Here is an 11,050-nt window from a genome sequence, read left to right as displayed (position 1 = left end):
TTTGTCCTTATGTCTTTCCAACTCATGGATCAGTGGGATTTTGTTTTTGTTTTCTGACCTATCTTCCAGGTCACAACTTTCCTCCAACTTTGTTGTTTTTTTTTTTCTGATGTTAAATCATTTCAGTGAATTTTTTTATTTCAGTTGTAATTTTTTTTTAGAGTTCTAGAATTTATTTTTCTCTTTTCCAATCTGTTAGGTAAGTCTTCACACTTTTAGTTTCTTGCCAAAATGTTCCAACTTGGCTTCCCCTTAAACCTGGAAATTGCATTTACTCTGGAGGCTGCATCTGATAAACCCGTACTTGAAGCTTCGTTAGGTAGGTCGGCTTTTCGCTTCTGTTGCTTCTATGGATGGTGATTTTGACTCAGCGTCTTTAACTGTGTGCTGGACAATGTGTCTGAAAACACTGCAGAAATTATTTCATTCATATTGTCTTTCTCCAGGATTACTGATAGAAATACAATTATTTTATTTATACCAGTAGGATGTGTGCACGTGTGCATGTGTGTGCATGTGTATGTGTGTGCATGCGTGTTCTGTACATGTGGAAGCCAGACGTTAACATCAAGTGTTTTCCTCTATCACACTCCACTTTATTTTTCGAGACAAGTCTGTCACTGAGCTTGGCACTCACTGACTGGCTAGATGAGCTGGTTACTGACCCCCAGGACCTGTTTCTGTCACCTCCCAACACTGGAGTTATGGAGGAATGCTGCCACAGCTGGGATTTCACAGAGGTGCTGGTGACCCAAACTCAAGACAAGGTCTTGATGCTTGCACAGCAAGTTACTTACCCGCGGAACCATCTTCCCCAGCCCAAGTGTTGTTGAAATAATCACAAGTCAGTGGTTTCTTTTTTTCCTGTGTCCTCTCCGCTTTATTTCTGGCAGTGCTGGGAACTGAAACTAGGGCCCCATGCACACGAGGCAACCCCTTTACCACCAAGCTCCAGTTCCAGGCCTGAGCTCAGCTTTCTTATAGAATTGCACTTCTGTTTCTAAACAAAAGTACATCAGAGGGATGCCTTTATTAAGCAGCATAGCTTATGATTTATGGAAGTCTCATTGCATGATGTCATCTTTTTCTTTTTCTTTTCTTTCTTTCTTTTTTTTAACTCCTGAGATTCTTCATGTGTATTCTCCCATTTTCATTAAACTCTAATTTGGGCTGTTACATATTTCCCCGTTCGATGATGACTTCTTGTCTAAAATGGTTCACACGAAGTACTTGGGTGTATTCATGTGAAAATGATGGTTGTTCTCGTGATTGTGTCCTTCTTTGTAGGAGCCAAATCTAAGAAAAGAAAAGAACAGACATGGAAAACTATTCGGAAAGGTAGAATAAGGTGTTCTTATGGAACACGTCAATCATAAGCTACCGTACTTTTCAAATCTTCTTATCACACATGAGTATTGGTTAAAGCCAAGCATAAAATACCAAGTGATGAATTTAGTGAAACAGAAATTACAAAGGGTTTATGGGAAAGGTGGGTTGAAATTTTCACTCCCAAGCTCCTTCCTGGTGACAGATCATTTCAAAAGCACAAGTGTTCAGGGATCATTAGCTGATAATCCTGCTGGGACATGTGTGAGCTTTCTCTCTAGGCTTTGAGTACTACCTACCTTACATGCAAAGGGATCAAGGTGCCTGAAGGCTTATCCATGTTTATTTGCACCTATATAAAATCTGCCTCGGCTCAGAGCTTCCAAATTACCCTCAAGTGCTTGTGTGTTGCAAATTCCCTTTGCTTCCCTGAAGATTACTAATCAATATGACTACTGGTCAATATGATGTAATACTCCAGGTACCAAGAGCTAGGAGCACAGCATATGAGACCATGGACTTGCTTTTCTTTATGGGCAGCCATGATAGCCCACTAGTCTCTGTGGTGTAGATGGCAGGAGTCTGTTTACTTCACCGTGTCAGGGTGATGGTGGAGAAACAGTAAAAATGTACAGGACCTTGATTCTGTTGCTCTTTATCTACAACTAAACCCTCACAAAAGAAGAAGGAACGTGTCCAAAGATGTAAGAAAGAGCTCCTGGGAGATTTTCTGTAATAATGAGGAATCAATGTGCAAGATCAACTTAAACTGATGATCTAAAATGGAATGCGTCCGTCAATGAATGCAATCATGAAAATTTCAAAGAAATTATTGTGGAAGGAAGTTCACAACATACTAGGTGGATGAGTAACACCAGAGTCACAAATAGGACATGTGTGTGTGTGTGTGTGTGTGTGTATAGATCATTTTATACTTTTTTCCTTACATTCACTAGATTGGCATTATTGCATGGTATATAAATGCAATATATATTTTGTGTGAGGTCAGTGAGGTGACACACTGAGGCTTTCCGTGCTCACACCCTCACAGAAACATCAGTTCACACAACTATCCACGTACAAAAATAACTTGACACAAGCTGAAGAATCCAGGTGCATGATAAATGTACTAGAAAGACATATACCTCACCCAGTCATTTATTAACATGTATGAAACACAACATACAGGAATTGCTTCGTCAATAAAATGGTTGCTTCCATATCATTCACACACTACTGTACCAATGGGCAGGCTAATCATTATCATAGGTCACAGTGGTCACAGGCGTGTAAGATTACTGTGATATAAATAGAACCTCTGACACAGTGAGAGCTTGTCCGTAGAGATGAGGCTCCTAGGTTACTACATATCCCATGACTCAGGTATGTGATGTCTTACCATCAGATTATTAACAGTAACCAAGAGCAATGGCAAGAGCCTGTGGTGTTTGGGCTAGGGTGGTCTACGGGACTCTACTGACCAACAACTCAAAAGGATAAACCCATACCTGACGCTGGGCTTCTGATGTGATAGCCCATGGTGTCTCGGGGAGATTTTATCCCATCATGGTCTGTTTAAACTCTATATTAGAAAGCTTCTACAGTAGTATGTTTCCGTGTAGCATTTTCAAAGGTCTTTGGTGTTAGTTGATGGCTTCCGGGGGAGAGAAAATAAGTTCTCTTCAGGATTCCAATCCCTGAGAGGTTATCTTTCCTCATCTACCTACCCATATACATACAGACACCAAACGGGCTCAGTGAGGAGAGAGAGAGAGAGAGAGAGAGAGAGAGAGAGAGAGAGAGAACAAATTTGAGGGGAGATGATAGAAGAGAGAAGAGATGGTCAAAGAGCCTGAGGGGGAGTTCAATTCCCAGCAACCACATGGTGGCTCACAACCATGCCTCTTTCTGGTGGGATAGAAGGAGAAATCTTAAAAAAAAAAAGAGGAGGGCAGGGAGGGAAAAGGGGAGATATGGTCTTCGAGAGTTATGTACTGTTTTGTATAAGTCTCTTGTAACTACAAAGAAAATCCTCGAAGGATAAATCAAGTCAAAAAGGAAGACATCAGGAAAGGAAGAATACAATAAAAGAAACTCAAAGCCACCAAAAATATTGTTTAATGGAAATTCTGTAAGGTCTTTCCTTCAACTACTTTAAGTATAAATGGATTAAATTCTCCACCCATGAAACAGATCAAAGTTAAATGAATTTTGATTGTTTGTTTGATTGTTTAGATCCAACTTTAGGCTGTCCATACAATTCAATTTAGTGTTACTAGCTTGCACAACCTGAAATCAAATGGCTGCAAAGATACTCCATTCAAATGGCAACTAAGAGAGAACAAGATGGCTGTGCTCATAGCAGAGAAAATAGATGATAAGTCAAAAACTGTCACAGGAGACGAAGAAGGTCATTATATAATAATAAAGGACTCGGCTCATCAATGGAATGTAACTGTGATTATATGCACACTTTACATCAAAGCACATAAGTATATAAGGGGAGACCCCAAAGGACGGCATCAATAGAAGTCAACAACACGTGCAGGATGGAGCTCACACAACTCTGCAAAATGAACTCCACAGATACACAGAATAGTACAGGAGCAGACTAAACACATTCCAAAGTCACACATGGAACATTCCCCAGAATGGATCCTTTGTTAGGCCACAGAGCAGTCTAAATAAATTTAAGAACACTTGAACCATATCAACTATCTTTTCTAAACATAGTGGCATGAAACTGAAAATCGGTGTCCGGAGATAAAATTGCATAATACACATAAATATATATATATATGTATATATATGAATTAAAACAACATACTCACAAATAACCAATGACTCAGAAAAGTAATAAAAAAAAGAAAAAATAAATATTGACGTGCATTTAAAAAAAATACAACATACCAAAACTAGTAAGACTGGTTTTAAGAGAGAAATCTGTGGCAAAACCTGTCTGAATTCAGGAGGAAAGATGTAAAGAGCTAAACTTTGTGCTGTAGTAATCAAGAGGAAGAAAAAACAAAACAAAATAAACAAACAAGCCAGAGATGATGTGAGAAATATGAATTAAAAAATATGGGAGCAAAATAGTGAAAAGATAGAAAAACAGAAGATCAAAGAGAGTGAGGGTCAGCCTCTTGAAAAAATTTTAAAACTGGTAAACCTTTAGCCACGCTTTATTATTAAATAAAGAGAAACCCCAATAAAACTGTGAGTGAAAGATATCACAGAAATGCAGACCACCAGAGTCTACCATGAGTAATTATACACCAGCAAACTGGATAACCTGGAAACGGATTCATTCACAGAAACATGCAACCACCAGGACTAGATTTTAAAGAAGCGTAAAATATAAACAGCTTAGCGATGAGGCAGGAGACGGGGTCAGTTATCTACCCTGCCCCCATGCTTCAGACTCTACCAAGAACTTGGAAAAAGGAGGAAGAGGAGGAGGAGGAAGAGGGGGAGGAGGAGGAGGGGGAGGAGGAGGAAGAGGAGGAGGAAGAGGAGGAGGAGGAGGAGAGCCCGTAACATAAACACATTTTATTAGCTCAGAATTTTGTAGTAAGAAAACCTGACCAAAAAAACAACATGTGCTAAATAGACTTTTTTCAAAAAACAAACAAAAAGTGTTTAATTAACAGCTGACAGTTATAGTGGGGAAGTGCTACCGATCATTAACCAAGGAAACACAGGTAGAATCACAGGAAGGAGATGATCCTGTAAGATGGCCGACTAATGCTGCCTCTCTGTGACCTGGTAAAGGGAAGCGACAGCATAAGAAAGACTATGCTCAGGCTGGGGCTGGGGCTATAGCTCCAGTAGTAGTGCCTGCCTTGCATACAGGAAGCCTGGAGTTCAGTACCAGCACTGCACACACTTAGCGTGGGCCTGTGACTACAGCCATGAAGACGGATGCAGAACAATCAGGGGGCCAAGGACGTCTTTGTCTATCGAGTGAAGCTGGGCTATAGATCCCGAGAGAGGAAGGGAAGAGAATAGGGGAAGGGAAGAAAGAAAGGCTGGAGTGGGGGGTGGTGAGTATAGTTTACCAAAGAGAGGAAGAGCTTTGGAAATTCACAAGGGTACTGACAGAACAGCTAAAATGCACTGAGAGAAAGATCGGTGGTGGCACCGGCAATAATAGGAAGCCAGCCTTGTGCTACCCAGTTCTGTGTGGCTTCCCCTGGAGAGAGGAAAAACAGAAACCCCAAGCAGGAAGGAAGCAGGTGGCCCCAGTAAAAAGAGAATTAGTCATCTTCCCCTCGTGCTCACAAAAACCTCAAAACCAGTTGGAGGTTTTGGTGCGACGGTGTCTCCTCTGAGCATCTCGACGGTCAGCAGTGGAGAAGACTCCTTCCGCCCTACCCTGTATGATCGGGAGGGGTGGAGGTCGGTGTCATCTGGCAAGGAACTTAGAGTTTAAAGCTAAGCCACCCTGAGAACGAGGGACGACCACAGACAAATCAGAAAGCTTGAATTTACCTGGGCGGAGCCTCAAAGTGAGGAGGGGTCTGTATAGAAAGCAGGGAAGGAAACAGATGCGGGCAAGTACGTTACAGGAAGCCCTGCTCAAGCATGGGCATGCACTAAGAAAGGAAGCCCCACACCCAGAGGCTGGGAGCACTTTTACTGAGAAGCTTCTATAAGGCAAAGGACACCATCACTAAGACAAGTGACAGCCTGCGGATTGGGAAAAGATCTTCAATAGGACAAAATGACAGTGAAAAGATCTTCACCAACCCTACATCTGACAGAGGACTAATATCTAAAATTTACAAAGAACTCAAATATCCCGATTTTAAAAATGGGGCACAGAGCTAAACAGAGAATTCTCAAGACAGGAATCTCTAGTGGCTGAGAAGCACTTAAAGAAATGTCCTTAGTCGTCAGGGAAATGCAAATCAAGACAACTCTGAGATTCTACCTCAAACCCATCAGAACGGCTAAGATCAAGGGACAGCACATACTGGTTGTTGAAAGGTAGTTTCTTTAACGAGTGATTCAGAAAAACTGAATTTCCACATGTGGAAGAATGAAACTAGGGTCTCCCTCTGCTCCAGAAGCAATTCAGAACTGGCTGGAGACCAGGATGTAAGTCTGCACCTTTGAGACATAAGTAAAATCTAAGTAAAGCACTTGAAGAGGCAGGCAGGGAGAGGGCTTCCTGATAGAACTCCAGCAGTACAGAAAATAACCAGAACTGGCCAGCAGCACTGTATACAACTCAACTGTTCTGTGCAGCCAACGAAACCATTGCTGGGATACAGAGGAAACCTCCAGAATTAAAAAAACAAACAAACAAACAAAAAAAAACCTGGGGTTGGGGATTTAGCTCAGTGGTAGAGCGCTTACCTAGCAAGCGCAAGGCCCTGGGTTCGGTCCCCAGCTCCGAAGGGGAAAAAAAAAACAAAAAAAAACCAAACCTTTGCCAACTGTTCATCAATCAGGTAATTAGTGTCTTGAATACATGGAAGAACTGCATCAAATAAATATCAAAAATCATCCAACCAATAAATTGAGCTAATTAAATGAATAGATGGTTCTCAAAAGAACACAGAAAGCCAACAAAATATTTGAAAAAAAGTACTCAATACCCTTAATCATATGGGAAATGAAAATTAAAACTGCTGGAGATTCCAGCTTACTGCAATCAGGATGACTCCTGTCAGGAAAGTAAATGCCTGTAGATGCTGGGGAAGACGTGGGGAGAGAAGGATACTTCTGCTCTGCTGGGGGCAGTGCAAATGTGTAGAGCCACCGTGGAGATCAGCGTGGAGGCTTTCAGAGGCGAAACCTGGAACTGCCACTGACCCATCTACAGCTCTCCTGGGTACATACCCACAAGACTATATATAAACCGGACATGGCACTGCGGTCCCTGCAATGCATGCATGTTACCTCTCTAGTCACCTTAGTTATGGAATGGAACCTCCCTCAGTGTCTGTCAACCTGTGGTCTATACACGCAATGGAGTTTTACTCAGTCAGAGAAAAACTGAAATCATGCCTTCAGAAAGTAGACGCAACCGGAAATCGTTACGTTAAACACAATAAGCCAGGTGCAGAAAGGACAGACACCCCATGCTTAATGTGTGAAATACAGTGTGTCTATGTATGTGTGTGTTCATCTCTCTGTGTGCCTATTTGTGAGTGTGCACATGCCGTGAGCACCTGTATGTGTGTGCATGCATGTGTGTGCACATGTGAGTGTGTCTATATATGTATGTGTGTGCATGCATGTGTGTGCACATGTGAGTGTGTCTATATATGTATGTGTGTGTTCACCTGCATGTGCACACATGTTCCCATGCATGCCCATGGCATGTGCATCTGTATGTGTGTGCATGCTTGTGCATGCGTGTGTGAGTGTGTCTATATATGTATGTGTGTGTTCATCTGTGTGAGCACGCATGTTCCTGTGCATGCCCATGCCATGTGCATCTATATGTGTGTGCATTTTTATGTGCATGTGTGTACATGTGTGTGAATGTGTGTAATGAAAGTTATAAAGGGGAACATGAGGGGGGAAGAGACATAAGGAGGGTGAAGAGGTAGGGAAGAGACAGTAATTAATAAGTCCGTGTGACAGAATTCTTATCACACTGTCCAGGGGAAGGAGAGTTGGAAAATGGCAGTGGGGGAAAGAATGAATAAGAATATAATGATATATATGTTTTTAAATGCCATGATGAATCCTATCACTTTGTGTGCTAACTTAAGAGTTGGATTTAAAAGGAGATAGCTTTTAAATGGGGAAATAGTTCAGTCAGTAAAACACTTGCTGAGTGCCATGGAGATCTGAGTTTGATTCCTAGGACCCTCATTTTAAAAGTCAGGTGCGGTGGCATGCATGCTCTTGCCATCCAGCGCTGGAGAGACAAAGACAGGCAGATGGAAAAAGAGCGCTGGTCTAGCCAGGTTAGCCTAGTGAACTCTTGTGCAAAAATACCTAAAAAATCAAGGTCAGCTCCTGAGGAATTAGGAACAACATGCCCAAGGCTGACCTGGGTCCACACACTCAGGAATATTATTCAGCCCTCAAAACAAAGGAAAGGCTGTCTTCTGCTGCACCACGGATAAACTAGGACCAGTGAACTAATCAGAACATGTCACCTCACCACCTGGGAAACAGAGACAGGGGCCTCGAGCCAGTTCAAAACCAGCCTGAATTAGACAGTAAGTTCAAGGTCATTCTGAGCTACACAGTGTGGACCCTATTTCAAAGAAAAATTTAAAAACAAAACAAGAACCTGAGATGTGGCTCGGTGACTGAGTGCTGGCTAAGTGCTAAGTCTGGATTGTGCCAAACCATGTTTGATTCTCAGGAGAAAGAAGCCGGGGGAGAGGGAGAGCCTGCAAGTGAGAGTGTGTTCTCTCAGGTAGAGCTTTTTAAAGTTACACTTGCAGAAGCAAGGAGCAGAAGTAACAGTGGTTGCCTATGGCTGACTGGGGGAGACGCCAGCCGAAGGATGCCATTTCAATTGTACAGGGCAAGTAATCTGCTCTTAGGCACTGTGACTAAAGTTAATGATGATGTAGAGAATATTCAAGACTTCCGAGAGAGTATGCCTTAATCCTGAGCAGGCCTCCCCCAACACCTTCATCGTTCTTGTAACAGAACAGGAAAATGGACGTAGCTCGGCCTCAGCTGTCTTGCCTCAATCAGCAGTTGTGGTTCACTAAAAATAGCGTTTTGGGCTCTTGCCACAGTCTTAGTATATGAAGAGTAAAAAAGGAAGAAAATCTTTTCTGCCCAAAAGTTTGCTTTTCCATTTAAGAAGTCATCCCATTCAGCAAAAAGGTGGTCTCTGTGCTGCCTAGTTTGATATCAACTTGGTATGAACTAGAGTCATTTGAGAGAGGGGAGCCTCAATTGAGAAAATGCCTCCACAAGATTGGGTTGCAAGCAAGCCTTTGGGCATTTTCTAAATTAGTAATTCAAGTAGGAGGGCCCAACCCACTGTAGTGGGGGCCACTGCTGGACTGGTGGTCCTGGGTTCTATGAGAAAGCAGGGTTGGCTGTAGTCACCTCCAGCAGTTAGGATTGCTGGCCCTGGGGTCACAAGAGCAAGTGAGCTGGCCCTGGCCCTTGGTGGCTGCAGCACAGAGGGGAGTGGACCCTGCATCTCTCCTGGGCAGCACAGCAGTGTTGGCCATGGTAGAGGGGGTGCAGGTGAACCCTGGGGTGAGAGTATGGGGGAGCTGTCCCCCAGACAGCTTGGGAGCAGAAGAGCTAGCCCTGCCCCTTCACTAACTGTAGTTGGAGAGCAGGCCCTCACCTCTGGGCAACACAGTGGAGCTGGCCCTGCTGGCCAAGGCATAGGTGAGCGAGTCCGAGAGTGTGAGAACTGTAAGAATGGTAGAGCTGGTCCTGCCCCTCACAGGCTGCAGCACTTGGGAGAAGTGTGTGACCCAGTAGCTCTGGAGGTGTGTGAGTGAGTGAACTGGCCCTGAGAGCAGGAGAGCTGACCCTGCCTCCTACTGATAACAGCACTGGGTGGCTTAGCCGGATCAGTGCTGAAAACCTTGCCCTGGTAGTGCAGGTAAGAGACAGCCACCACCTAGACCCAGATCCAGCTCTGTGTTAGCCCACCCCAAAATCCATATCATCTCTGAACAGTCTGGATGCATGGACGGGTCAGTCCTGCCAATCAAAACTACAGGCTCTCCATGACACAGGGTATGGGCAGGATAACAAGGAGGAAGCTGGGTAGGAGGACCCAATATTGATAGCGTCACAGAAGACAGATATCTCTAACCAGACCAATGACTCACTGCAATGGACTTTTGTAAGTGAAGATGTGTGGACAGAGGGGTGCACTGTGGGACACACTGTGACACACTACAGCTTCCACAGGAGATGTTTTCTATGCTTTGGTTTTGGTTTTGGTGGTGGTGGGGGTTGTGTGTGTGTGTGTGTGTGTGTGTGTGTGTGTGTGTGTGTGTGTGTGTGTGTGTGTGTTTGCAAAAGCAGGAGACTGCAAAGGCAAAGAGAAGATATGAGAGGACAGGAGATGAGCTGGACTGGGATGCATGATGTGAAACTCACAAAGAATCAATAAAAAGTTAAAGAAAGAAAGAAGGAAAGGAAGGAAGGAAGGAAGCAAGGGAGGGAGGGAGGGAGGGAGGGAGGGAGGGAGGGAGGAAGCTAACTTAACAATGGATGGAGAGCAAGCCTCTGCCTCAGCTCCTGCCTCCCAGCTCCTGTTCTGCTTTGATTCCCTCTGATGATGAACAGTGATGTGGAAGCATAAGTCAGATAAACCCTTTCCTCCCCAACTTGCTTTTGATTGTGGGTCTCATCGTAACAATTGAAACTCTAACACAGACTCATGTTCAGAATGTGATACATGTTCATGGGAATGATCAGGCTAATGATGTGCAGTCCCTCTTTTCTCTGGCAAGAATACAGAGGCTGACCCCACCACCCCATGTATACCCAGCAGGTAAGAAACAGCAAAAAAAGGCTGGGTTTTCCTTATATTAATCACTACACTGTGGTCCGGTTGTCTCCAGGAAATCAAGGAAGTAAACGATTGAAGTGTACTTTTATCCCTGACAATGTGAAACCTGTTGCAGCTATGAGCTAGTAAAGTAGAAATGGCGAGTGATGGTAACGTCTAGGACTCGCTCAGCATCCGGGTTGACACGGAAGTCCTGTCTCATGAGCCACTGTGGCAGAGAAAAGAGCACGTGCGTCAAATCATATGCTTGGC

At 43.7% G+C, this 11,050-nt stretch overlaps 1 protein-coding gene across 1 annotated transcript in view; it reads right to left on the bottom strand.

Annotated features, from left to right (window-relative positions):
* Nucleotides 1–857: 857 nt before the first annotated feature.
* Nucleotides 858–11,050, bottom strand: part of Cwh43 (cell wall biogenesis 43 C-terminal homolog) — a 44,638-nt gene continuing 34,445 nt past the window's right edge. The window contains exon 15 of the mRNA XM_032916391.1: nt 858–1,296. Coding sequence (XP_032772282.1) covers nt 1,218–1,296 — 79 coding nt within the window. The 3' untranslated portion in view covers nt 858–1,217. The remainder of the gene's footprint in view (nt 1,297–11,050) is intronic.

This window comes from Rattus rattus, chromosome 11, assembly GCF_011064425.1.
Source record: "Rattus rattus isolate New Zealand chromosome 11, Rrattus_CSIRO_v1, whole genome shotgun sequence".
Classification (NCBI taxonomy): Eukaryota; Metazoa; Chordata; class Mammalia; order Rodentia; family Muridae; genus Rattus; species Rattus rattus.
The sequence above is the reverse complement of the archived record's forward strand: the minus strand, read 5'-3'. Positions and strand labels throughout refer to the sequence as shown.